General features: G+C 40.4%; 1 protein-coding gene across 1 annotated transcript in view; it reads right to left on the reverse strand.

Annotated features, from left to right (window-relative positions):
• Nucleotides 1-27,454, reverse strand: part of rptor (regulatory associated protein of MTOR, complex 1) — a 499,208-nt gene that overhangs the window by 426,692 nt on the left and 45,062 nt on the right. Inside the window, exon 3 of the mRNA XM_059948392.1 lies at nucleotides 5,612-5,694. Within this exon, the coding sequence (XP_059804375.1) occupies nucleotides 5,612-5,694 (83 nt within the window). The remainder of the gene's footprint in view (nucleotides 1-5,611; nucleotides 5,695-27,454) is intronic.

Consider the following 27,454-nt stretch of genomic DNA (forward strand, 5'->3'; position numbering starts at 1 on the left):
GAGTCAAGGGAGTCACACAAGAAGCAATCCCAGCAGAAAGTGGCGGGGGACATGGGCGTGGGAAAGAGGTGCTTGGTGGTGGGATCCTGTTGGAGAAGGTGGAAGTTACCAAGAATTATGTGCCTTACATGGAGGCTGGTGGGGTGGTTGGTGACCTCTGCCATCTCCAACGGAATCCCACTACCAAGAACATCTTACTGCCAGAAGAAGTGGGATCTCACAGTGGCCACTCATTTTAATTCCACTTCCCACGCCCATTCCGACTTGTCAATCCATGGCCACTACAATCATGATGAAGCCACACTTAGGTTGGAGGAACAACACCTTATATTCTGTTTGGGTAGCCTCCAACCTGATGGCATGAACATCGATTTCTCGTGTAAAGGGGGTTTCTTCTTTTTTCTTTGTTACTGTGTATGTAATCAAAATGGCTTCTTTGTTTTGTTAAAAGTAGGAATGCTTCTTTGTTGCGAGAGAGTGCTGGAAGCTTGTTTGGGTTAAAGTTTACTGATAATGAGAATTGTATTTCTTTATAAACCAATTGGGATTAATGTTGTTCATTCTTCTGTGTCTGTGAGCTATTGTTGGCGGGCTTTTGGGGAGATCGCCGCGAGGGGTGAGAGAGAGGACGCAATGCTGTAAGCTGGGCGAGGAACGGACCTGCACCGAGCTGGAGTCCGAGGCCAGGAGGTACTCCGAGGAGAGGAGATGAAGCTAGATGTGCTTGGTTGACCACTTCAGATGGTCCTAAGCTGCGAGTCGAGGAGTTCGGAGGGGATCGAATGGTGGCCAGAAGATTTCAGTAATTGAGCTCCAACGGTTGTGCACAAAGTGGTTTGGACTTTGATAAGTTTGGCGCCTTTTCTTTATATTTTTTCTTTATATATACTGTATCATTATTAATCACTTAGTTATAGTAACCTTTATAAATTGTACTTATTTAATCGCATATGGTGTACTGTCTGTTTTTTGGGTGAGGTGGGGACATCACACAACATCCACACCAGCTGATTACCCAGTTTGGCGGGGCCAAAAGCTGCTCCCCCTAGACGGGAACGAGCTGAGCGAGCCTCAGGCGACCCAGGGGGTTACACTTGAATTTCCGGTAATGGCACCCCACCCCCTCCTTCACCATTCCCCTTTTCCTTCTCACCTCATCTCCTTGTCTGTCCATCGCCTTCCTCTGGTGCTTCTCCCCCTTTTTTTCTTCCTTCCCTGGTTCTGTCCTCTCCTATTAGATGCCCCCTTCTCCAGCCCTGTACCTGTTTCACCAATCGACTTCCCAGCTCTTTATTCACCCCTCCCCTCCCAATTTCAACTATCACCTTGTGCTTCACTCTCCCTTCCACCCACCTTTTAAATCTACTCATCCTTTTTCTCCCCCAGTCCTGCTGAAGGGTATTGGCCCAAAACATCGACTGTACTCTTTTCTATAGATGCTGCCTGGCCTGCTGAGTTCCTTGAGCAGTTTGTGCACGTTGCTTGGATTTCCAGCATCTACAGATATTCTCTTGTTTGTGATTAGAAATGTATATTGTATATGAAAAACAAATTAACATATTATGTATTTCAATGAAATACAGAACAAATTACCTATAGCACTACAGTACTACAAAACATGTGTATTAGTTCCTGGTAGCTATCGATGGAGGAATTCATCCAGTGTAGGCAATGAACAAAATCAGCACAGGTGCCTAGTACAGGAAATGGCCTGCCTTCGTACAATACTATCAATGAACGCATCCTCCAAACCTTAATTTTCTTTGCAACATTCAAGATGATTCTTGATACTTACTGAAGTAGTGAAATCATTTCATTTTCACACATACCCGTTTATGGCATCTCCAAGCTTAAATGCTTGAAACTGCAGTGAGCAAAACAGTTTAGAATTGTCTTGCTGCTTATTTCTTGCCAACTGTCAGTGATAAAAATCACTGCCTTTTAGAACACAAAGATATGTACCTGACATTATTTAAAATCTGTTCACTCTAAGCACACTGCAGTGGCTAATGGTCACACAAGTGCACGCGACTGAGGTCAGTGGGAAACTGTTCAGCTACAGTTTCCTGCCCCAATTAAGTGGCATGGTTTCCCAAATAAATGAAGGGAAACCCCAACTATTTTCCAGATCAGTTTTTGTTCTTTAAGTGTTGTCTCAAATAAGTGGCTGACCCAACTAAACAATGGCCCAAGTAACAGGAATCCATTGGATACAAAACAATAAAGTAGTGCAAAAAAGAGAGCAAAAATAGTGAGGTAGTATTCATGGTCCATTCAGCAACCCAATGGCAGAGGAGGAAGCTGTTCCTAAAATGTTGAGCAGTGTCTCTAGGGATCTAACTATCACATTTTCAAGTCCAGAAAACAGTAAACTATGGGTAACTGAGGAGAGGATGGGTCAGTGCAAATTATTTTGTTTCCATTCCACGAAGAAACAAAATAAGGAAGAATTTGCTCATTAAATAGTAAGACTCAAGCAACTTGCTTCAGACATGCTGACCTTTAAATATGCAAGAACCATACGACCACAAGTTGGTTTTTGTCCCTCTCAAACCATTCTTCTGCCTTCTCCCTGAATAATCAAGAACCCAAACATAAATATACCCAATGATTTGGCCTCCACAGCCATCTGTAACCATTAATTCCACAGATTCACTACCCTCTGGCTAAAGAAATTCCTCCTCATCTCTATTCTAAAAGGACACCCATGTATTCTGAGGCTGTAGCCTCCAGTCCTCGACTCGCCCACTATAGGAAACATCCTCTCCACATGCACCCTATCTGGAGCTTCAATATTCAATATGTTTCAAGGAGATGTCCCGCATTCTTCTAAACTTCAGTGAGTATAGGCCCACAGTTATCATCTGCTCCTCAAACATTAACCCTTTAATTCTGAAATCATTCTCGTGAACCTCCTATGGACCCTCTCCATTGCCAGCACATCATTTCTTTGATAAGGGACCCAAAACTGCTTACAATACTCCAAATATGACTGACCAATGCCTTATAAGGCCTCTGCATTCATTACATCCTTGTTATATCCTAGCCCTCTCAAAATGAATGCTAACACTACATTTGCCTTCCTTACCACCGACTCAACCTGCAAGTTAACCTTTGGGGAAAGCTGCATGAGGAGTCCCCAGATCCATTAACTTCTGATTTTTGAACTTTCTCCCCTTTTAGAAAATGGTCTAAATCTTTATTCCTTCGACCAAGGTGCATGATCATGCATTTCCCTACACTATATTCCACCTACTTCTTTGCACATTCTCCTAATCCATATCCTTCTAGAGACTCCCTCTACACTACCTGTCCCCTACCCACCTTCGTATCATCTGCAAACTCGGCCTCAAAGCCATCAAAGAAGCAGACCCAACACCAACCCCTGTGGAACACAAGTCACTGGCAGCCAACCACAAAAAGCTGTCTTTATTCCCATTCTTTGGTGTCTGTCAGTCAGCCAGCCAGCCAGTCTTCTATCCATGCAAGTATCATGTTAATAAAGGTTAAAAACTTGTACAAAATGCAGAGCAAGTTTGCCAGATTGTCAGCATTTGTAACTTTTTTAGGTCAACACAATAAAATGAATGTTAAGCAGCAATAATTCATGCAATACTTCAGTACTAAGTGCATCCACCAGAGAAGGTAGAAAACTTCAATTAATCAGCTCTGAATTAAGCACCTCAGGGAAATCTGATTACCCTATCTAAATCCTTACCAGTCTCAAAATGGAACAAACTTATCATGATTCAGAGAACTGAAGGACTAAGTACAAGCCGGATCAGTTTTCACTATTTACCTAATAATATCAATGGACCACATTCTGGGGGGAAAAAAAGTACTTGAAGTACCATTCTGTATTAGTAAGAAAAGTAAAAACCAACGGAGACACTGCTTAGATCAGAAGAATGAGAAACAGGAACCGATCCAGGATGCAATAAGCCAGAGAGAGTCATGTCATGTCTCATCCTCAGTGGGCAGAGCTCTTGAAAAAGTAATTTCCTATCATGACAATATGTAAAACTGCAAACAATGTATAGCAAATAATGAAAATACCTATGTACATCAGTTCAAAAACATTTGTCTTGGACTGGAATCATATTAACTGATGATCCAATGCAGTACCCTCTATCTGGATTTCCCAAACACAAGTAAGATGATAATTGTATGAGGTGCCAAGATGACAAATAAACTGAAAGATCACACAACCTATCACTCAACAGTCTAGTTTCCCTTTCAATTCAATGAGCTTGTGCAGGAAATTCAAAGTTTAGAAGTATATTTATTAACAAAGTATATATACTTTTTTCAGCCTTGAGATTCACCTCCTTACAGGCAGCCAAAGAAAGCCAAAAGAACCCACTAAAAGCAAAATAAGACCAACAAACTACGAGAATGTAGAGAGAGAGAAACAAATCATGAAAACAATGAAAGCAAGCAAACAGCATTCAGAACTGAAGTTCATAATGTTAGGGATCACTGCAGGTGATCTAGATGTCCACTAGTTGCAGACCACGGTCCCCAAGTCCAGCACAGATTCAAGCAAACCCCACAGAGCAGCAACACAAACCGGTATAATTTAAGTAGAGTCAGAATACAATTGAACAGTATCTTTGTTAGACCATAAAACACAGGAGCAAATTTATGCCACTCAGCCCAATAAATCTGCACTGCCATTCCATCATGGCTGATTTATTATCCCGCTCAACCCTATTTTCCTGCCTTTTCCCTTTAACCTTTGATGCCCTGATTAATCAAGATCCTATCAGCCTCCATTTTAAATATACCCAATGTCCTGACTTTGACAACATCTGTGGCAAAGAATTCCAGAGATTCAACACCCCCTGACTGAAATTGTTAAATAAACAGAAATCATCCTAAATCCAACTCCATATTTTGTGAGCTTTGGACTGGTCAACTGTTGAAACCACAAAGCTGAGACACAATACATAAGACTATTCAATTTTGCAAACCATAAATTATGACTGAAGTATTTCCCCAATTTTCCATCAATTTTAGCTAAATATGCATGTTAGGTACTCTGGATTTTTTTCTTCAGACCACAAGACAAAGGAGCAGAATTAGGCCATTCTGCCCATCAAGTCTGGTCTGCCATTCCATCATGGCTGATCTATTTTTAAACAAACAAAATATAGTTTGAAAAAAAAAGGGAACAGCTGTCTAAATTGGAAACAGATATACCAGAGTGACACAAATCTCTGTGAAATCAAGTTTTAAATACAACAATTAAAATGAGTTATTGCCACTCAGGAAATACAAACATTGCAGGCTTCTCAAGGACATCATACTCCTTAACTTTTAAACATGCAGAATAGCAAAAATCCAAGAATATACAATACTACTCCCCAATGATCCATTTTCATTTATCAGAAGCCTACTTTTGGTTCTGCACTCCAACAGTTAAAGCACATTTAGTAAAACCATAAGTAAAAATAGAAAATGCTAAAAATACTCAGACAAAATCTGTAAATAACTGCACTCTCCACAGATGCTGCCTGAGTTTTTAAATTTCAGATTCCCAGCAACTGCAGTTTTTGTTCTGGTTTTTCACATCGATCGACTAAACATATTCACAGCATTGAAAACTCACCCTCGGCTGCCAGTTCTCATACTGTTTCTGCAGGTTAGCGCCAATGCTTTCCAAGGCTTTCTGAGGGCTCATGGACAGTGGATCTGTAACATTTTAACAACATAAACATTTCAATAAGTAGCAACGATAATTCATGCACATGTGGCAAAATGACATTTCTCTCAATTAATATCACTAAATAAGTGATCTGGCCATATTGCCTTGCTGCTTTATCGGATTTTGCTGTGCAGAAACTGGCCCCTTTTTCTATATTATAACACTACATGTGGCTATGCTTCAAAAAGTTCTTTGTCTTGAGAGCATTTCAGAACATTCAAAGGTCTTTAAAAACAATGGAAAACTTTTCCTTTTAAATTAAAACTTAAACACCATCATATGTAGATCAAATATGATGTCAGAATATAGTATTAATGGTAAGACTCTTGGCAGTATGGAGGATCATAGGGATCTTGGGGTCCAGGTCCATAGGACACTCGAAGCTGCTGTGCAGGTTGACTCTCTGGTTAAGAAAGCATATGATGCACTGGCCTTCATCAATCGTGGGATTGAGTTTAGGAGCCGTGAGGTAATGTTGCAGCTATATAGGACCCTGGCCAGACCCCACTTGGAGTACTGTGCTCAGTTCTGGTCGCCTCACTATAGGAAGGATGTGGAAACCATAGTAAGGGTGCAGAGGAAATTTAACAAGGATGTTGCCTGGATTGGGGAGCATGCCTTATGAGAATAGGTTGAGTGAACTCGGCCTTTTATCCTTGGAGCGACGGAGGATGACAGGTGACCTGATAGAGCGACGATGAGTGGCATTGATCGTGTGGATAGTCAGAGGCTTTTTTCCCCCCAAGGTTGAAATGGTTAGCATGAGAGGGCACAGTTTTATGGTGCTTGAAAGTAGATACAGAGATGTCAGGAGTGGTGAGTGTGTGGAATGGGCTGCCAGCGACAGTGGTGGAGACAGATATGATAGGATCTTTTAAGAGACTCTTGTGGAGTACAATTCATAAAGCTGGTAGAATGTTACATTTAAACCAGTTATACCCCTTGCTTTGAAGTAACCCTGAGAAATGCATTGGGAAAAGAATGGTGTACTGGAAAGAATGGAAGATTTAATGTAAATACAGTATCTCAATGAGAATGGGATTTTTATGTCATATGTAGATTTGCAGAGGAAATATAACCTTGCAGATAAAGGGAATTTTTGGAAGTATTTACAGATAAGACATTGCGTTAGTAGTATATTCAAGAACGGTGACCCACAAGTAACCCTTTAACTGAATACTTTAAATTACCACAGGAAGTTCATAAAGCATCAATGTTTTTAAAATGTTCAAGCTCTCTGTGGGTGGATCGTGTAACAATCTCAAAGCAGTATGGCAGAAGGATCTTGGAAGTGATATTAAAGATAATGAGTGGTCAAATATTTTATCAAATGTAGGTAGACATATTAGGGAAGCGAGAGGGAAATTTATACAGTATAAGAGTACATAGATATTACTGGACACCAACTAGACTCTACAAAATGGGGATTGTTGATAATAATTTATGCAGGAAATGTAAAAATGAGGTAGGCATATATTTTCACATGATCTGGGAGTGTTCTATGGTTCGTCCATTTTGGTGTAAAGCTCTTGATTTGTTGGGGAATTGGTCGGGTTCCACACTACCCTTGGGCCCACGGCTCTGTCTCCTGGGTGATAGGACAATGATACCTAATGTAAACAATGACAAATTAACTATTTTAAAGGTGGGTCTCATCACAGTTGCAAGAATTATATTGCAAAACTGGAAAAAACCCAGATGTCCCACTGTGAAGGAATGGACTGAGGGAATGATTAAGATTTCATCATATGAACACGTTGGGAAGAATTAACAGTGAGGGAAAAGTGCAAGATGCAAGGGATCAATTTTGGTAGTATGTTAATTTAAACTTAAATTAGAACTTCTTTCTGTTTCTAAGTCTTATTTGTTTTTCTGTCATGGGATGGCTGTGTAAATATGCTGTACTGTATCTGCTCTATGATACGTTGTGTTGCTTTGTAAAATAAGAATAAATAATAAAAATTTGAATAATAAAAAAAGAGAGACTTCTGGACAGGTACATGGAGCTCAGAAAAATAGAGGCCTATGGGTAAGCCTAGGTTATTTCTAAGGCAAGGACATGTTCAGCACAGCTTTGTGGGCCGAAGGTTCTGTATTGTGCTGTAGGTTTTCTATGCCTCTGTATATTTTAAGTATAATTAGAAAATGAAAAATGTATTTATGTAATCTGGGTTCTGCGAATAAACTCCAAGCTTAACATTTCGTTCAAGATTGGTTATTGTTATTCTTCAGTACACAAGTGTAAAGGAGAACAAAATGATTGTTACTCCAAACCCGATGCTGAATATAACACAATAAGCATAAACACAAGTTTTTAAAAATACATATTTATATAAAAATATACATACAAATATATACACAAACATACACATAAATAAACCCTATAAAATACAATGTAGAAGTATCTGTTATATATGTAGACCAGCGGTTCCAAAGTGGGACAAATTGCCCCCCTGGGCAGTGGGAGTTTCTCTCGCTTGGTGTTGGGGTGCTCCACCAGAGCAGTGTCCAAGGTGGAGCAGGTGCTGCCCCCAGTGTTCACTTGGCAGAAGACAAGTCGTATTGTGTTCAATTGTACATTGCTGCAACATTCATGAACACAGTGAGTGACTATATTTTACTGATATCTTATATGTGCTATATTGTGTCTTGTGCTGTGTGTGACTGCTGGTATTGTGTTTTGCACCCTAGCCCCAGAGCAGCACCGCTTCATTTGGCGTATTCGCAGATATTCATGCATGATTGAATGACAATTAAATTTGAACTTTCTAAAGTGGTGATAAAGATAAAGGGGGTGGTGGAGAGCTCGGTACCAGGGGGTGAAAAGCAGCTGAGGGATTACAAGCTTAATTTAAGAAATGATTTACTTATTATACACATTTGATTCTCAGTGCCTCATAATTTATGTACCTTCAGGCAGAGTCAGGTTTTGCTTGAGCTATGATAATATCATAAACTTTCCTCTATATTAATCACAACACTGGAGATTGAAATTAAACAATGGACAATTAAACAAGTTCATAAATCCATAATGAAAATGGCAGAAGTAGACCAAGTGATAAAGAAGTGTGGACGGTATAGTGTGGAGCATCTGAAATATTAATTCATACCAGGACCAAACAATCAACAGCAGCCAATTTGTCTGTTGTTTGAAGTTTTTTTTTAAAATCAGTCAATGAAATGTCCAGGCTCCTTGAACATCTAAAGAGAATACAGTCTGACAATGCAAACAAAAACTTGGCTTATTTTCAGTCACTTCATGTAAACTTTCAGAAAAAGAAAACACTTCACAACAAAATAGTGAGGTTTCGTCTACTTCATACAACATTTCATTTCTCATTGTTGAATCTGGAAAGCCATACAACTGGAGGAGAATTAATTCTGCCAGCAGTAAGGGAGATTCTGAGTAAGGTTTTGAATTAAATCACCAGACCAAATAATCAAGGGAATTCTGCTCAGTGACAACTCTTTTCAAAGATAAATAGATGAAATGTGCAATTGTTGTTCAACATACGTAGGGCAACAAAATTTGCTCTGCTGCTGGATGAGTCAACATTGCCAGACAATGAATCTTTGCTTCTTGGTTAAGTTCACTTCATAAAAAAATGAAAGCATGGTTCTGAGTTGTTACTTGCAAAGGGTCTAAAAATAGATTATTAAGGGGGAGTCAATATTTCTTGCTGTGGAGCAAATTTTCCAAAGAGAAGGACATTCGTCTCACCAATATTCACGCCTGTGCAATAGATGGGGCACCATCAATAACTGGACACCACCGTGGGGTTATTACATTCCTGAAAAAAGCTATACATAACGTATTTACTATTCAGAGTGTAATTCACAGACAATACCTTGCTTCAAACAAGCCTAAGTGATCAGCTGCACATATCACTAAATACTGTTATCACAGTGGAAAATAAAATCAAATCTCATGCTTTCAATTCTCAATTATTTCGAAAGCTTTGTATTGAGAATGATAAAGAGTTTGAACACTTGCTGTTACACACAGAAGTCAGATGGTACTCAAATGGAAACTGCTCGAGACACTCTTCTGCACTTTATGAAGATGTTGTGATAAAATTCCTGATGAGCAGGGTGGGTGGAATCCTTCATGATACTGGTGGTCCTTTTCTGGGACCTTCCTGTATACATGTGCTAGATGGCAGCTAGGCTGGTACCAGTGATGGGCAGAGTTTATCCCAAAGACATTTCCTCCAAATGTGCAATGCTCTTTTAGTACATAAATGAAAAAGTATCCTAGGTTAGTAATCAAGATATTAATTTGGAAATTGAGCCAATTATCTAATTTTGGGACCAACATGCTACACCCAAACTTTTACTTTCAGTAGGTTCAGAATCTACATGAAATAAGGAAAGGACAAAAACAATAAAACTATAACCTAAAGTGATTGCTTAAACAACTAGAAACAATCAGTGGAAAAAAACTGAAAAAACTGCTTACGAAATAGAAAAGGTTTATTTTCAAAAACTGCACATGTAAACAATAATTAATAAAAAGATAACAATACAAAGTTGAAACTTCTCACTGCAACTCAGGCAAAGTATCTACACTTTTTTTTAGTGTTACTTCCATCAAATTAACCCAAACTGCTTAAAGGCTAGTCAGCTTGAATGAAGTTGAAAGATAATCTTAAATATAAATAGTATTAAAAATTTCATCACTACTTCCTTGTAATTGCTATTGTCAATAAAATCAGGTTATTTTATATAGAGATACAATTTTGAATATGTGTTAAGTTAGCATTTTTCATAGTGAATCTTTTTCCAAAATCAGTGCACCAACAGAATGAACCAAATACTGATCCTTCTTTTATTTGGCTTGGTCTCTTCTTTAATTAACTACAAATGATACCTCATATTTGTTCAGTGTTCTTTCACCACCTTACATTAAGGTCTCATTTCAACATAAATTCTGGTCACCTTTTCACTGAAGCAGATAGGCCAGATGTGCCTTTCTAGTGCTTCGTTTAATTGTAAATATATTATCGCCCTCACAATTGAGATTTGAAAAAATTAAATACTAGTTGACAATTATTGTTTTTCTAGATATCCATATTGTTTCACAACTTTAACATATCTGAAGACTAACTATATTTGTTTGATTCACTTCAGAAATTCAGATTCAGATTATTGTCATTTAGAAATCACAAATGCAATGCAGTTAAAAAATGAGACGACATTCCCCCAGAATATCACAAAAGCATATGACAAAACAGACTGCACCAGAAAATCCACGTAACGTTTGGAAATCCCCAATCCAGAGTCCAGAGAGGCTGCTGCGTATTAATATCACGCTACCGTCTAGCGCGTTGCCCAGAAAGGAGCTCCAAATTCACTAGACAAAAACAAGACCGAAAACTAAAGCTACAAGACCTGCACAAAACCACATAATTATAACATATAGTTAAAGTGCAAACAATAGCATAATTGACTTTAAAAAAAACAGACTATGGGCACAGTAAAAATAGTCCAAGATATTAAAGGACTGTGAGTTCAAAAGAAATCACCACAGTTTCCACAAGTCCCCAGGGTCCCGACAGACTTGCCATCCCACGCTGGCGGCAGAAGGGAGTACCCCCGCTATGGACTTCCAGGGCTTTGCCCAACTCAGCCTCGCAGATGTAGCACACAATGGAAGCTCCGTTGAAACCAGCCTCGCAGACGCAGCACACACCGAAAGTGACCTGAGTCTGTCGATCCTCCGAGCCAGTGACCATCCCCTCTGGCATAGGTTCTCCGAGCTCCATCCTCTGCCGAGCGTATTAAGACGGCCCCGCCAACGGCCATTGGCAACACGACCCCGAGGACTGGGGGCCTGTTCTTCCCAGCAGAGTCCCAGACCTCACAACAGCAGCAGCAACCAAGAAGGTCTTCCTGGAATTTCCCAACGTTTCTCCGTGCTTCCGCGTTCGTTTTCAATCGATTATGATTGCGCACGGCACCCCACTTCACAAATAACGAATAATCAGTTCCGGAGTGGCCGCTGCAAGCTGCGTTGCGCCACCATCTTGGATCACTTCAATTACCTCTTCAATCAACAGTACACAACTTACTTTTAGGTTATCAAAGCGATATGTCTCCGAAGTTTTTCATCTTCCTTCTCATTGATATTTGAAAGTATAAATTTGAAAGATATTTGTTTAAAATGTATTCAAGACTCTAAATTACTACATAGTTAAAGCACATTTTAGGAATTAGATCACCTGCAGGAATAACACAATTATATATCACACTGACAGGCACATGACTACATGACATATTGCATCATTTATACCAACAACTCGCATCAATCACTTGCACAAAAATGCCCTCGGCTGTTTAATGTTAATTTTAATACAACGTACTGCAGGACAGAAGCAAGGGGCATTTAATTACGCTCATGGGGCAAGTTCAGCCATGTTCTCAAGGTAGTAGATTTGAAAAAGTCAAACATGGACAAAGGATTTGCTTCAGTAATTCTTCTTTTATCTTTTAACCCACATTGATTGAGAATTAGCCAAGTCCAAATCAACAGATGAAACACAGCCCCATTTTCTTTGGTACGCATCATCATTATGCATTGTATTGTATGATGAGGGCAATCATAATCATGATTGTTCTTGGCAAATTTGTTGACAGAATTGGTTTGCTATTGCCTTCTTCTGGGCAGTGTTTTTATAAGAAGCCATTATAAAAGCCCAGCCATTATCAATCATATTCAAATATTGTCTGCCTGATGTCTGTGGTCGCATAACCAGGACTTATAAGACCATAAGACACAGGAGCAGAATTCGGCCATATAACCCATCAAGTCTGCTCCGCCATTTCATGACTGATCTGATTTTCTTCTCAGCCCCAATCTCCTGCCTTCTTCCAGTATTCCTTCATGCCCTGACCAATCCAGAATCTATCAGACTCTGCCTTAAATATACATAAAGACTTGGCCTCCATAGCTGCCTGCGGCAAATAATTCCACAGATTCTCCACTCTCTGGCTAAAGAAATTCCTCCTCATCTCTGTACTAAAAGGATGGCCTTCTATTCTGAGGCTGTCCCCTCTGGTCTTAGACTCTCCCACAATAAGAAACAGCCTCTCCACATTCACTCTATCAAAGCCTTTCACCGTTCAATAAGTTTCATTGTGGTCACACCTTATTGTTCTGAATTCCAGTGAATATAAGCCTAGAGCCATCAAACGTTCTTCGTATGACAAGCCTTTCAATACTGGAATCATTATCATGAACCTCCGTCAACCTGTCTCCAATTTCAGCACATCCTTTCTAAGAGGCTGAAACCTGCTCACAATACTCCAAATGAGACCTTGCCAGTGCTTTATAAAAAGTTTCAACATTACATCCTTGTTTTTATATTCTAGTTCTCTTAAAATGAATGCTAACTACATTTGCCTTCCTCACCACAGACTCAAACTGCAAATTAACCTCTCTATTTACGAAATAGTCAACACTTTCATCGCATCTACCAAAGTGCGTGACCATACAATTCCCAACACTGTATTTCATCTGCCATTTCTTCGCCCATTCTCCGAATCTTCCCAAGTCCTTCTATAGCCTCTCTACTTCCTTAAAATTACTTGCTCCTCAACCTATCTCCATATCATCTGCAAACTTTCCAACAAAGCCATCAATTCCCATCGTCCAAATCATTGACATATAATGTAAAAAGGTTAATATAATCATAGGTCCCAACACAGACCCCTGTGGAGCACCACTAGTCACCGGCAGACAGTCAGAAAAGGTTCCCTGTACTCCCATTATTTGCCTGCTGCCAATCAGCCACTGCTTTATCCATGCTGGGATCTTTCCTGTAATACCATGGGCTCAAAGCTTATTCAGCAGCTTGTGTGGCACCTTGTCAAAGTCCTTCTGAAACCCTGAGATCTCAACCTTAATAATCAATTCCAACATCTTCCCAACCACTGAGGTCACACTAACTGGCCTACAGTTTCCTTTCTTCTGTCTCTTTCCATTCTTGAAGAGTGGAGCGACATTTGCAATTTTCCAGTCTTCCAAAACCATTCCAGAATATAGTGATTCTTGAAAGATCATTACTGATAGACAATAGACATAGGTGCAAAAGTAGACCATTCGGCCCCTCGAGTCTGCACCACCAATCTGAGATCATGGCTGATCATTCACTGTCAATAACCAGTCCCTGCCTTGTCCCCATATCCCTTGATTCTCCTATCCATCAGATATCTATCTAGCTCCTTCTTGAAAGCATCCAGAGAATTGGCCTCCACCGTCTTCCGAGGCAGTGCATTCCACACCTCCACAACTCTCTGGGAGAAGAAGCTCTTCCTCAACTCTGTTTTAAATAACTGACCTCTTATTCTCAATCCATGCCCTCTGGTACTGGACTCTCCCAACATCTGGAACATATTTCCTGCCTCAATCCTATCAAATCCTTTAATTATCTTAAATGTTTCAATCAGATCCCCTCTCAATCTCCTCAATTCCAGCGTGTACAAGCCCAATCTCTCCAATCTCTCTGCGTAAGACAGCCCTGCCATCCCAGGAATCAACCTAGTGAATCTACGCTGCATTTTCTCAATTGCCAGAATGTACTTCCTTAAACCTGGAGACCAAAACTGTACACAATATTCCAGGTGTGGTCTCACCAGGGCCCTGTACAAATGCAAAAGGACATCCTTGCTCTTGTACTCAATTCCCCTTGTAACAAAGGCCAACATTCCATTTGCCCTCTTCACTGCCTGTTGCACTTGCTCATTCACCTTCATTAACTGGTGAACTAGGACTCCTAGGTCTCTTTGCATTTCTCCCTTACCTAACTCTACACCATTCAGACAATACTCTGCCCTCTTGTTCCTGCTTCCAAAGTGGATAACTTCACATTTATTCACATTGAATGACATCTGCCAAGTATCTGCCCACTCACCCAGCTTATCCAAGTCTCCCTGTATTCTCCTAACGTCCTCTTCACATGTCACACTGCCACCCAGTTTAGTATCGTCAGCAAACTTGCTGATATAGTTTTCAATGCCCTCATCTAAATCGTTGACATAAATCGTAAAGAGCTGTGGTCCCAATACAGAGCCCTGTGGTACCCCACTAGTCACCTCCAGCCAGTCCGAGAAACACCCATTCACTGCTACCCTTTGCTTTCTATCTGCCAACCAGTTTTCTATCCATGTTGAAACCCTGCCCCCAATGCCATGAACTCTGATTTTACTCACCAATCTCCTATGTGGCACCTTATCGAATGCCTTCTGAAAATCTAGGTACACAACATCCACTGGCTTACCCTCGTCTAACATCCTTGTAACACCCTCAAAAAACTCCAACAGATTAGTCAAGCATGATTTGCCCTTGGTAAATCCATGCTGGCTCGGCCTAATCCTATTTCTGCCATCAAGATGTGCCACTATTTCGTCCTTAATAATGGACTCAAGCATCTTCCCCACGACTGACGTTAGGCTAACAGGGCAATAGTTCTCCGTTTTCTCCTTCCCTCCCTTCTTGAAAAGTGGGATAACATTAGCCACTCTCCAATCTTCAGGAACTGATCCTGAATCTAAGGAACATTGGAAAATGATTACCAATGCATCCGCAATTTCCTGAGCCACCTCTTTTAGAACCCTCGGATGCAGACCATCTGGACCCGGGGATTTATTAGCCTTCAGTCCTACCAGTCTACTCATCACAGTTTCTTTCCTAATGTCAATCTGTCTCAATTCCTCTGATATCTTATGACCCTGGCCCATCCATACATCTGGGAGATTGCTTGTGTCCTCCCTGGTGAAGACAGATCTAAAGTATGCATTAAATTCTGTTGCCATTTCCCTGTTTCCCATAACAATTTCTCCCAATTCATTCTTCAAGGGGCCAACATTGTTCTTAACTATCTTCTTTCTCTTCACATAGCTAAAAAAGCTTTTGCTATCCCCTTTTATATTCCTGGCTAGACTGAGCTCATACCTGATTTTTTCTCTCCGTATTGCTTTTTTAGTTAAGATCTGCTGTTCCTTAAAACTTTCCCAATCATCTGTATTCCCACTCATCTTAGCCCTGTCATATTTTTTTTTCTTTAATGCTATACAATCTCTGACTTCCTTTGTCAACCACTGTGGCCCCTTCCCCTCTTTGAATCCTTCCCTCCCATTGGAATGAACTGCTTTTGCATCTTTTGTAATATGCCCAAGAATATCTGCCACTGCTGATCCACTGTCTTTCCTGCCTGGGCATCCGCCCATTTAACTTTGGCCAGCTCTTCCCTCATGGCTCCGTAGTCTCCTTTATTTAATTGCAACACTGACACCTCTGATCTGCTTTTATCCCTCTCAAATTGTAGATAAAAACTTATCATGTTGTGGTCACTACTTCCTAATGGCTCCTTTACTTCAAGATCACTTATCAATTCCTGTTCATTACACATCACCAAGTCCAAAATAGCCTCGTTCCTGGTTGGCTCAAGCACAAGCTGTTCCAAAAATACATCCCTTAGACACTCCACAAACTCCCTATCCTGGGGTCCAGCACCTACCTGATTCTCCCAGTTCACCTGCATGTTGAAATCTCCCATAACGACTGCATTACCTTTAGCACATGCCAATGTTAACTCCCTAATCAGCTTGTACCCAATATCCACGCTACTGTTTGGGGGCCTGTACACAACACCCATTAGGGTCTTTTTACCCTTACTGTTCCTCAGCTCAATCCACACAGACTTTACTTCCCCTGTTCCCAAGTCACCTCTTGCTAAGGACTGAATCTCATTCCTCACCAACAGGGCCACCCCACCCCCTCTTCCCATATTTCTGTCTCTACGATAGCACGTATACCCTGGTACACTCAATTCCCAGGCCTGATCCCCTTGCAGCCATGTCTCCGTTATCCCAACAATCTCGTAGTTCCCCATTTTCATCTGAGCTTCAAGCTCATCTGTCTTATTTCTGACACTACGCGCATTCAAGTATAGAATTCTTAGCCCATTCCTCCTCTCTTTGCTTAAAACACTGTCTACTGTACCTAACCCAGCTCCTTGAACGTCCATCGGGCTAATTGCACCCTGAATTTTGATGACCTTCTCAAGATCACCCAAACCTGCTACACATTTAACCCCATGCTCCTTCTGACCAACCCTCTGGATCTGGATCCCTGCCCCCTGCACATCTAGTTTAAACCCCCCCGAGCAGCACTGGCAAACACTCCTGCAAGAATGTTAGTACCCCTCCGGTTCAGATGTAGACCGTCCCTTCGAAACAGATCCCAATGTCCCTGGAACAAAGACCAATTATCCAAAAACCTGAACCCTTCCTTCCTGCACCATGCCCTCAGCCTCGTATTAATGTGCATAATCATTCTATTCTTCGCCTCACTCGCACGTGGCACAGGTAGCAATCCCGAGATTGTCACCCTGGAGGTCCTGCCTTTCAGCTTCACTCCTAACTCCCTGAACTCTCTAAGCAGGACCCCCTCACTCACCTTACCTACATTGTTGGTCCCTACATGGACCACGACATCTGGGTTCATGCCCTCGTTCTCAAGAATAGCCTGCACCCGATCTGAGATGTCCCGGACCCTGGCACCAGGGAGGCAACATACCATCCGAGACTCCCGATCTGCCCCACAAAATCTCCTATCTGCCCCCCTAACTATAGAATCCCCTAAAACTATTGCTCTCTTCCCTTCCCTCCTCCCCTTTCTAGTTGAGGGTTCAACCTCTGTGCCAGAGGCAGGACCACTACAACTCATTCCTGGTAGGTCATCCCCATCAACAGTATCCAGCACAGTATACTTATTGTTAATGGGAATGGCCTTCATAATGCCTTCACAATCTCTTCAACCACCTCCTTCAGAACTCAGGTGTGTACACCACTTGCTCTAAATGACTTACCTACTTTCAGACCTTTCAGTTTTCTAAGACCCTTCTCTCTGTATATGCGCTAGCTGCTCATACGGCCATCCACCATCTGCTCTCATGGCTTCACATGATGCTAATCGAGGAGGCTAAGCAGTTACTCAACCTTGCCCAAGAGTGACCTGCAGGCTAACAGAGGGAAGAAGCGCCTTACATCTCCTTTGGTAGAGAGATGTAGCTCCACCACGCAACCCATCTTTGGTACTATTATACTTTAATAAAAACCTCTCCAGATTTTTATCTTATAGAGTTCAAATGACTTACAGATCAATTTCATCAGCTTTCAGTGGTGTTTTGAATAGTAGCGAGCTCTACTTATTGAATAACTTTTCCATGATATACTCTCAGTGGCCACTGTTAGATATACCTGTACACCTACTTGTTAATGCAAATATCTAATCAGCCAATCATGTGGCAGTAACTCAATGCATAAAAGCATGCAGACATGGTCAAGAGGTTCAGTTGTTCAAACCAAACATTAGAATGGGGAAGAAATGTGATTTAAATGACTTTGGCCATGGAATAATTGTTGGTGCCAGATGGGGGTGGTTTGAGCATCTCAGAATTTCCTGACCTTTTAAGATTTACGCAAAACGCTGCAATAAACAAAAACATCCAGTGAACAAACTCAGGGCAAAAACACCTTGTTAATGAAAGAAGCCAGAGGAAAATAACCAGCCTGGTTCAAGATGACAAGAAGACAACAGTAACTGAAGTAACCACAGTTTACAACAGTGCTGTGCAGAAGAGCATCTCTGAACACAAAGCACATTAAACCTTGAAGTGGATGGGCTCCAGTAGAGGACCACCGCAGCTTTTATTCCTGTGCCCACTTTCATTAGGTACCTTCCTTTACCTAAAAAAGTGGCCACCAGGTGCCATCTTTACTGAGCCCCTCACACATCTTAGATAATACAGAACAGCACAGTTGTACCATTCAGGTTTCAAATTAAGTAAATTTAGAATGAACAAGCTAATAGCAATGATAAATAAGCAGATTACATATTTTGCATACCTCAATAAAGAGAAATCAGGGTCTTATTTCAAGCCATTGTTTTTCACTATCACTTCTTATAGTCTGTGTAGCATAGCAACTGTCAGTTGATCAGACCATTCACTGTAGTTCACTTACATCAAATCGCTGTTCATTACAGTTAGTGTTCATCCTATCTCCAATTCACTGAGTATACATCAAAACTAAACAGAGACCAAAACCGTCAGCATTACTCTCTGCTTAAATAGATTGGAAATAATACTGCTACCAAAATAATTGAAGTGGCAATACCATTGTTTTCAGGGTGGAAACTGCATTCACCCCTCCTTTACAAGAATGCCAATAACAACACAGGACACAATTATGTGGACAATATTTTGTAGCTGCTTCACTCTTTTTCCATTCCCCACTCTGACTCTCTTCTTACCCCCTTCTCTTCTTCTCACCTGCCTATTCCTCCCTCTGGTACCCCTCCTTATTCTTTTTCTTCCATGGTCCACTCTCAATCTAAATACTCCTTCTTAAGCCCTTTACCTTTGCCACATATCACCTCCCAGCTTCTCTCTTCATCCCACCTACCACCCACCTTCACCCTCACCTGGCTTCACCTATCACATTTTAGCTTGTACATCTTCCGCCACCTTCTAATTGTAGTTTTCTCCCCCTTTCCTTTCCAGTCCTGATGGAAGGTCGCAGCCCGAAACATCAACTTTCGATGCTGCTTGACCTGCTGAGTTCTCGGTTTTTCTCTGGATTTCTAACATCTGCAGATTTGCTTGTGTTTGTGATACCAGGCTGCTTTGCATTCAACACTACCAGCTGTGATAAACAATATGCAACCAAAGGTTACCTTTAACAAAACTATTCAACTGTATGGAGATAAATATCCATTTGACCCAATTGATCTGCACCAAGGTCACATTTATTCAGCCTGCCTTACTTCTCTTATCCCCTTTACCTTCATCCATCTTTCTAATCTGATCTCGAAAGCCAAATTATTATAGCTCACTCACTAATCCTAAATGTGAATTCTATACAGTGTAACTACTGCTTGTGCTTTGCCCTTTTATAAATATTAATATCCCCATTCAACACTCAAGTTATCCTATCCTTTCATGATCATGATCTGCATATTTATCGTAAAAAAAATTATTTCTTTGCATTTCCCTCATGCATTGTGGTTACTACACAACCAAAATGATACATGGCACTCTTACTAATATTATTTTTATTAAATTCATCATTACCTCTGGGTTTTACATTCTATACCTCATAATATAACCTAAAATTCCAATTATGTGTTTTAAATAAAAATGAAATAGCTGTATCAACACAAGGTACTGCGTTAAGTTCTTCATCTCTTCCAAAAACAGAGCATTATTCCAGAGCATGTCAGAATTTTCTTTTAAGAATGGCATTAACTCACAGTTTCTTCCGCAATTTTTAATCCATTTTTACACCTCATCATGAATCACTAAAAAGCTTTTTGAAAGTACAGGAATAGTACAATAAAGTTTTCTAAAGTCTGTTAGTCAACACTTGCTTCAAAGCAAAAACAAGCAGTTACCTTCTCCTTTTCCTATTTTGGTGATTACCTTCCAGACTCTCATATTTCAGTGGGTCACAGTGAAATTTGTTTCTACAGACTTCTATTTCACCTCATTTCTTGAATCGAATTGAATTGACTTGCTTACATCCTTCAAATTCATGAGGAGTAAAAATCTTTACGGTACGTCTCCATTCAAATGTGCAATTATAGTAATTTATAATAAATATTATAACTAAAACTATTTCATTTTCCTTCATTAAATTTAATTTTATAAATTGCCAAAAGATATTCTTCATTCAATTTAATTCTATAAATTGCCAAAAGGCGAAGCCTCAAGAAACCGGCATCCATTATTAAGGACCCTCACCAATCACGACAAGCCCTCATCACATTACTACCACCAAAGAGGAGGTACAGGAGCCTGAAGATCCACACTCAACATTTTTGGAACAGCTTCTTCCCTTCTGATGTCAGGTTTCTGAACCCATGAACACTATCTCAGTATTTTGCTCTCTTTTTGCACTACACATTTTTTATTGTAACACAGAATTTTTTTTATACATCGCACAGTATTACTGCCTCAAAACAACAAATTTTACAACACGTTAGTGATAATAAAACTGATTTTGTGCTGACGGGCCTTTCCGGTAATGTACTGTTCTATATGAAGACTAAAAACATCAATATAGATAGAATAGTAAGTTCGTCCCTTCACTAAGTTATCAATTGACTGAAATGGTTGCTGAGAGAAATGCAAAGCCAAAATACTGAATATCAGTAAACCAGCCAACTGCTACATGGTAAATCATAAGTGGGTCATCCTGGTCACTGACTGCACGTCTGGCATTGAATGCTGCGGGATTGTGTCATTGATCAAAGTGAATCAAATACTTTAATCTCTGACAGCCTGCAATTTTCACTTACACAGAGAGTGCAACTGGCTGGAAGCTCTCCAGCAAACCTATTCAACATCCTTCAGGCTGTGTGAGCTTTCGGTTAGCAAAGGCAACAGGAACGTATTTTTGCTGCTCCAGAGACACTGCTTTGCAGCTTGAAAGGTCATTTCCCACAAAAAATTGCCTCAAAAATAAAGTTATTTTCTGAGCAAAACAACAATTCTGTAAGTACTTCCATAATCTTTCCTTCCTGATGGAAGGAGATGTGCTTGCCACATTGATCACTGGAGGGACTAAGTGCAAACAAGCCAAGGGCTGCCACAGAGAACACACAGCTTTATTATTTGATACTGGCATTTCACTGTCCAAGTGGCTTTTGGCCAAAGCCAATCATACTGATCCTCCAAATACTTAAACAGTGGCTGAGAACCAAACCAGTTAGCCAACATAGCTATAAAAATGCTTTTAAATGAGTGATTCAAATCCTATTACATCGTGAACTACTGCTCTTAAATTGACTTAGTAAAATTAGTCATGACTTTATTTTATATTTTCTGAGCCAAAGCACACCTCAGCTCACCAAGTTTGATAACGTGGCATGGTCTCATTAAAAAAATGGTTGAAGTTAACCTTTGGTTTTTAACACTACCTTACCAGCAAGTCAAAAAGTTCAGCAGAGGAATAAACCCTTCGGCCAGCTAAAAACGAGATTATTTAACAAATTCCTGCTGCAAGAAAGAGAGAGGTAGCAAAAGTATGAGTTGAACCAAATCAATGAATGTTGCAGTGAAGCCTGGTCGCAATCCAAAAAAGCCCATTAAACTTAGTTTGAGCTTCAAGACACAATAACCTGCAGATGCTCAAAATCTGAAATAAAAACAGAAAATGCTGCAAACTCTCAGCAAGTCAGGCAACATCTGTGGAAAGAGGAAACAAGTTAATGCTTCAGGTCAAAGACCCTTAATAAAAATCCAGATATTGGTTCAGTCATTTAGCTATAACAAACATTTCCATAATAATTGATGAATTAGGCTACCCTATTCGCATTATGAAGTCCAAAATAGTTTCCCTAGTTCCCTAGTTCCCGATCAAATGTGAGTTTGATCGGGAACTAGAGAACCACTTAAAAACTATAAAAGCTAGAAAGTTCAAAGAAGCTGGAAATCCAGAAAGACACACAAAAATTCTGAAGGAATTCAGCAAGTCAGGCAGCATCTATGGAAATGAATAACAGTCGACATTCTGGGCCAAGACCCTCCATTAAGACTGGAAAAGAAGAGGGAAGATGCTAGAGTAAAGAGGTGGGGGTGGGAAGGAGAAGGGAAGGAGGATAGCTAGGTGATAGGTGAAGCCAGGTGGGTGAGAAAGGTAAAGGGCTAGACAAAAGTATCTCATAGGAGAGGAGAGCGGACCATAGGAGAAAGGAAAAGAGGAGGGGCATCAGAGAGAGGTGATAGGCTGGTGAGAAGAGATAAGAGACCAGAGTGGAGAACAGAATAAGAGGGGAGGGGGAGGGATTTTTTTTAAACTACGAGAAATCGATATTCAAGCTATTAGGTTAGAAGCTTAAAAGCAACTTTGTAAATTAGCAAGCAGAAAAAAGAACCATCTTGGAAAAAAATATTTTCAGTCTAACCACCCAGCTGTAATCAAGACATAGTTGTCTCTTAAGAACACAGGCTGCCAGTTTCACCAGTGGAGACTTTTGGAAATTGACAAGCAATTGCTTCCATTGGCACTTGTACCAGGATATTTTGTTGCACAATTCAACATACAGCTTTTAGTATTTTTATCTTGTAGCAGTAAAATAAACATAATTATCAGAAGCACCTTCATTTTTGAAAATCCTGTGGTGGAAAAATAACTTTGTTGTTGTCATCAGTCTGAAACTGTCTTGTCCTGAATCCCCTTCATCTCCATTTGACAAATTTGCTTTTTTTTTTACATTTTTTTTTAGGGATGCAACTCATATTATGACAGAATATAATTTTTCTGCAGAGTAAACATTTTTAATTGACTAAGCCAACAATGATTATGATTTTGAAAATCCTGTTACACACAAGGACAAAGGAGTGGATGTGCTGTATTTAGGCTTTCAGAAGATCTCCATAAGATTATAAAACAAAGTTAGAAAGTGTGGATTATTATTTGGTTAACTAACAAAACACAGTAGGAAGAAGTTGGTCAGTGGAGTGCTGCAGTAGCCTTGGGAACTCAAAATATAATGATTTGTTTGAGGGGAGCGTAATACATTCAAGTGTCTAGACAATACAAAGCTCGGTTTCAACACTTGTTGTGTGGAGGACACAGAGGTTTCTATTTATGTAATTTACTTTATTTAACAATACAGCGTGGAATAGGCCCTTTCAGCCATACTGCCTCAGCAACGCCCATTTTCGGGAAGATACAGACTGATTTAGTGAACAGGTAAAGATATGGCAAATGGAATAAAATGTGAAAATTACTGAAATAATCCACTATAGTCAAAAGAAATTGAAAGGTTAAGCATCTTTTAAACAATGACAATGATTGAACCATGTTGTACTCAGACCCATGCTGCTCATTGACTGTTTGTTCCACTCCCATCAGGGAGGAGGCAACAAAGCATCTTTGCCAGGACCACCAAACTCAAAAAGTTACTTTCCCCAAGCAGTGAGGTTGATCAACACCTCCTACCACTAACCCAGGGGTCGGCAACCCGCGGCTCTTTCATCTCTGTGCTGCGGCTCCCTGTGGCTTTGGAAAATAAATGGTCAGTATTTAATTAAAATGTATTTTATGTTAGTTTGTTAGTTTTTGAAATGTAATTCTAAATTTGAAGATTATGGTGATCTTGTACAATCTAAATAAAACGTTGTGGCGACCCATTTCCTGGCACATCCGAACCGGCTCACAATTAGCCAGCGTTCCGGCTAAGGGAGAAAGCCTACGGGGGTTTGTGAGTACATGTCTTTTGGAGCATCCGTGCCCACGGGGGGGGGGTTGAGGGACGCTTAAAAGCAAGGCTGTTTAGTTCGAATAAAGTTATCTTTGACTGCAGTTTACCAACTCTGTGTCGTTATTTTAGCGCTGCGTGTAGCACACCGCTACAACGTGTTTTTTATCGCTATTAATATGTCACCACTGCCAATGCCTGACACCCGCCACTCCCCTAAGCATCGATCCATCCCTACTGAATACGACTGCATTGGCAGATGTGAGTCAACCTGATCTTGAGATGGAACTGGCCGACACAGCCGACAAAGACATATGGGTGTCCAAGTTTAGACGCTTGACAGCAGACCTTGAAGATGTTGCCCGTCAGAAGGCCATTCTTGCTCAGAATCACAAATGGAGTGATATTGAAAACCTCCCCAAACCAGACAAACTTGTGTTCGAAACATGGAATGCTATCCCCAACATTTATGTAAACATTAAAAAGTATGCACTTGGAGTCCTGTCGATCTTTGGATCCACATATGTATGTGAGCAGGTGTTCTCCAACATGAACTTTATTAAAAACAAACATCGCACACGCCTCACAGATGACAGCCTACGATCCTGTGTAAAGATGAAGGTGACGTCATACAGCCCTAATGTGCAGACGCTGTGCGCTGAGGTCCAGGAGCAGAAATCCCATTAACCAAGTATGATAAATATTTTAACTGCCTATTATTTTATGTATATTCATATTTTTTCATGGTTCAGTGAAATAGTCCTTTTATTTTTCAGGTTGACAGCTGGCTGACGTTATTTTTGGTTTGCTGCTGGCGGACAATTTCAGTTCGGCGTTTTTCATAAATACAAGAAGGACTCAAAAAGACATTGAGTATTTTACTTAAAAGTAACCTTCAACCCAACGTCTTTTCTTCGGAGTTCAAAATGTTTTTGTTGCATGCAGAAATGTAATTTCGTTTTCTCTGCAGGAGTTCATCGATTTCATAAATGCAACACATTATAGTTTGTTTATACATAGCATAAAGGCAAAAAAAACATTGTATGCAGTGTTATTTCATTTTAAATGTCAAACGGGTTTTGTGGCTCCCAGTGTTTTCTTTTCTGTGGGAAACGGGTCCATATGGCTCTTTCAGTGGTAAAGGCTGTCGACCCCTGCACTAACCCATCCCACCACACCCTCAACCACCACCACTGTATCATTTTCTGTCAGAGTCACCTTAGGTACAGACACTCCTGTGCCTAGCAACACTTTATGGGAATACAATCAATGTATATATTATCTTGTGTGTCTATATTTATTGTATTTTTTAAAATTATTACTGGGTTCTTTATTTTGTGTGGGTTTTTTTTTGTGCAGCAACAGATCCAGAGTAACAATTATTTTGTTCTCTTTTACACTTGAGTTCAGGAAATGACATTAAACAATCTTGAGCTTAGATAAAAAGAACTGAAAGTTACCGTGCAGGTTCAGAAATCAATTTGGAAGGAAAATTATATGTTGATCCATATTGCAAAAGGAATTGAATACAAGATTAGAAGCATCTTTCTCCAATTATATATTCATCCAGTAAGATCACACCGTGGTCTGGCATCTACCCAAGGAAAGGGATCATTGTTATACAGGAGGTGCAGCAAAGTTTCACCACATTGATGGTTTAGGATGGTGGATACATCACCAAAGGAGACAGCAAGTAAACTGACCCTACATTGCACTGAATTTAAAAGAATAACGAGATCTCATTAAATTCTAAAAAAAAAATGCTGATGGAGTTTGGCAGGGCAGGTAGAAAGCCAATGCTTCTGCTGGTAGTGGTGTCTGGAACACCACTCTCAACCTCAAAAGAAAAGTTGACCATTCAGGACGGTGCCAAGAAGAAATTCCTTCACCAGAGCAGAGTGAATCTCTGGATTCTCCAAGATGTCTTAATTACTCATTAGATTCATGACAGAGATCTATTTTAAAAATAACATCAAAGCTAAGAGACTCATGTGATACAATGTACAGTATGTACAGAAAAATGCCTCAGGTAATGGGTAAACAGGCATAAGGGTTTGAGAGGCCAACTCCAACTCCCTAACAAAACTACTGCCACAACTAAAGGCAGAAGGATGGAAGCACATGGAAAAGAACAAAGTCTTGCACTGAGTGGCCACTTTATTAGGTACAAGAGGGGAATCCAGTGAGGTCTTCTGCTGCTGCAGTCTATCCACTTCAAGGTTCGACATGTTGTGCATTCACATATGCTCATCTGCACACCCACTGTTGTAACACATGGTTATTTGAGTTACTGTCACCTTCCTGTCAGTTTGAACCAGTCTGTCTATTAACAAGGCATTATCAACTCACAACCAAGAGAAAATGTGCAGATGCTGGAAATCCAAGCAACACACACAAAATGCTGCAGGAACTCAGCAGGCCAGGCAGCAAGCACAATCAATATTTCGGGCAGAAACCCTTCGGCAGGACTGGAGGGAAAAAATGCTGAGGAGTAGATTTGAAAGGTGGGGGGAAGGGAGCGAGAAACATCAAGTGATGGGGAAACTTGGAGGGGGAGGGATGAAGCAAAGAGCTAGAAATTTGAGACAGAAGGCCATGGAAGAAAGGAAAAGGGGGGGGGGGGGAGAGAAGCACCTGAGAGTTGAAGGGGCAGGGGAAGCATTACTGGAAGTTCGCAAAATCGATGTTTGTGCCATCAGATTGAACAATACAAGGTGTTGTTCCTCCAACCTAAGTGTGCCCTTATCCCAACAGTGGAGGAGGCCATGGATGGACATTATCAGCACGGGAATGGGAAGTGGATCAACTACAGAACTGTCGCACATTGGAAATCTGAACTCCGCCCTCCTGAGCTGTAAAAACATCGCACTAACTGCTGCACTACTGAGGTGCCCCTTACATCACATTTCTTCCTAATTCTGATGTTTGGTTTGGATAACAACTGACCTCTTGACCATGTCCAAGTGCTTTTATGCATTGAGTTGCTACCACATGAAATTTACATTAACAAGGTGTACAGGTGTACCCAATAAAGTGGTCACTGACTGTATATCAAATACAGCAGGAAGAAGCTAAGAAAGCCTTATATAAAATACAGCACTAAAGCACAACTGCACTGAGTCAATGTGGCTGCAGTCAGCTGAGCTGTGAGAAATAGTAACACCTTGCATTTGAATCATAGTTGCCGCTGAGTTAATTAAGCTTAGCCAGGTTGGTGGCACAAATAATTAATCACTTTGGTCTACTCTGAAGAGAACAAATAAGTTTCTAAAACGACCAAGATTCATGTTCTCATCAGTAACCAGGGACCACTGCTAGAATCAGCATGTGAACTTCTGGGTAAGGCCAAAAATCAACTGTACCGATGATACCTGCAGCAATTAAAGCAGACTTTTCTGAACTTGCATAAAACAAACATTCACTTTAGGAAGAAACTAACCTTCAGGAAAGAATCAATAGTCAGAACTATTTTTTCTCAA

This window comes from Hypanus sabinus, chromosome 23 (genome assembly GCF_030144855.1).
Source record: "Hypanus sabinus isolate sHypSab1 chromosome 23, sHypSab1.hap1, whole genome shotgun sequence".
NCBI lineage: Eukaryota > Metazoa > Chordata > Chondrichthyes > Myliobatiformes > Dasyatidae > Hypanus > Hypanus sabinus.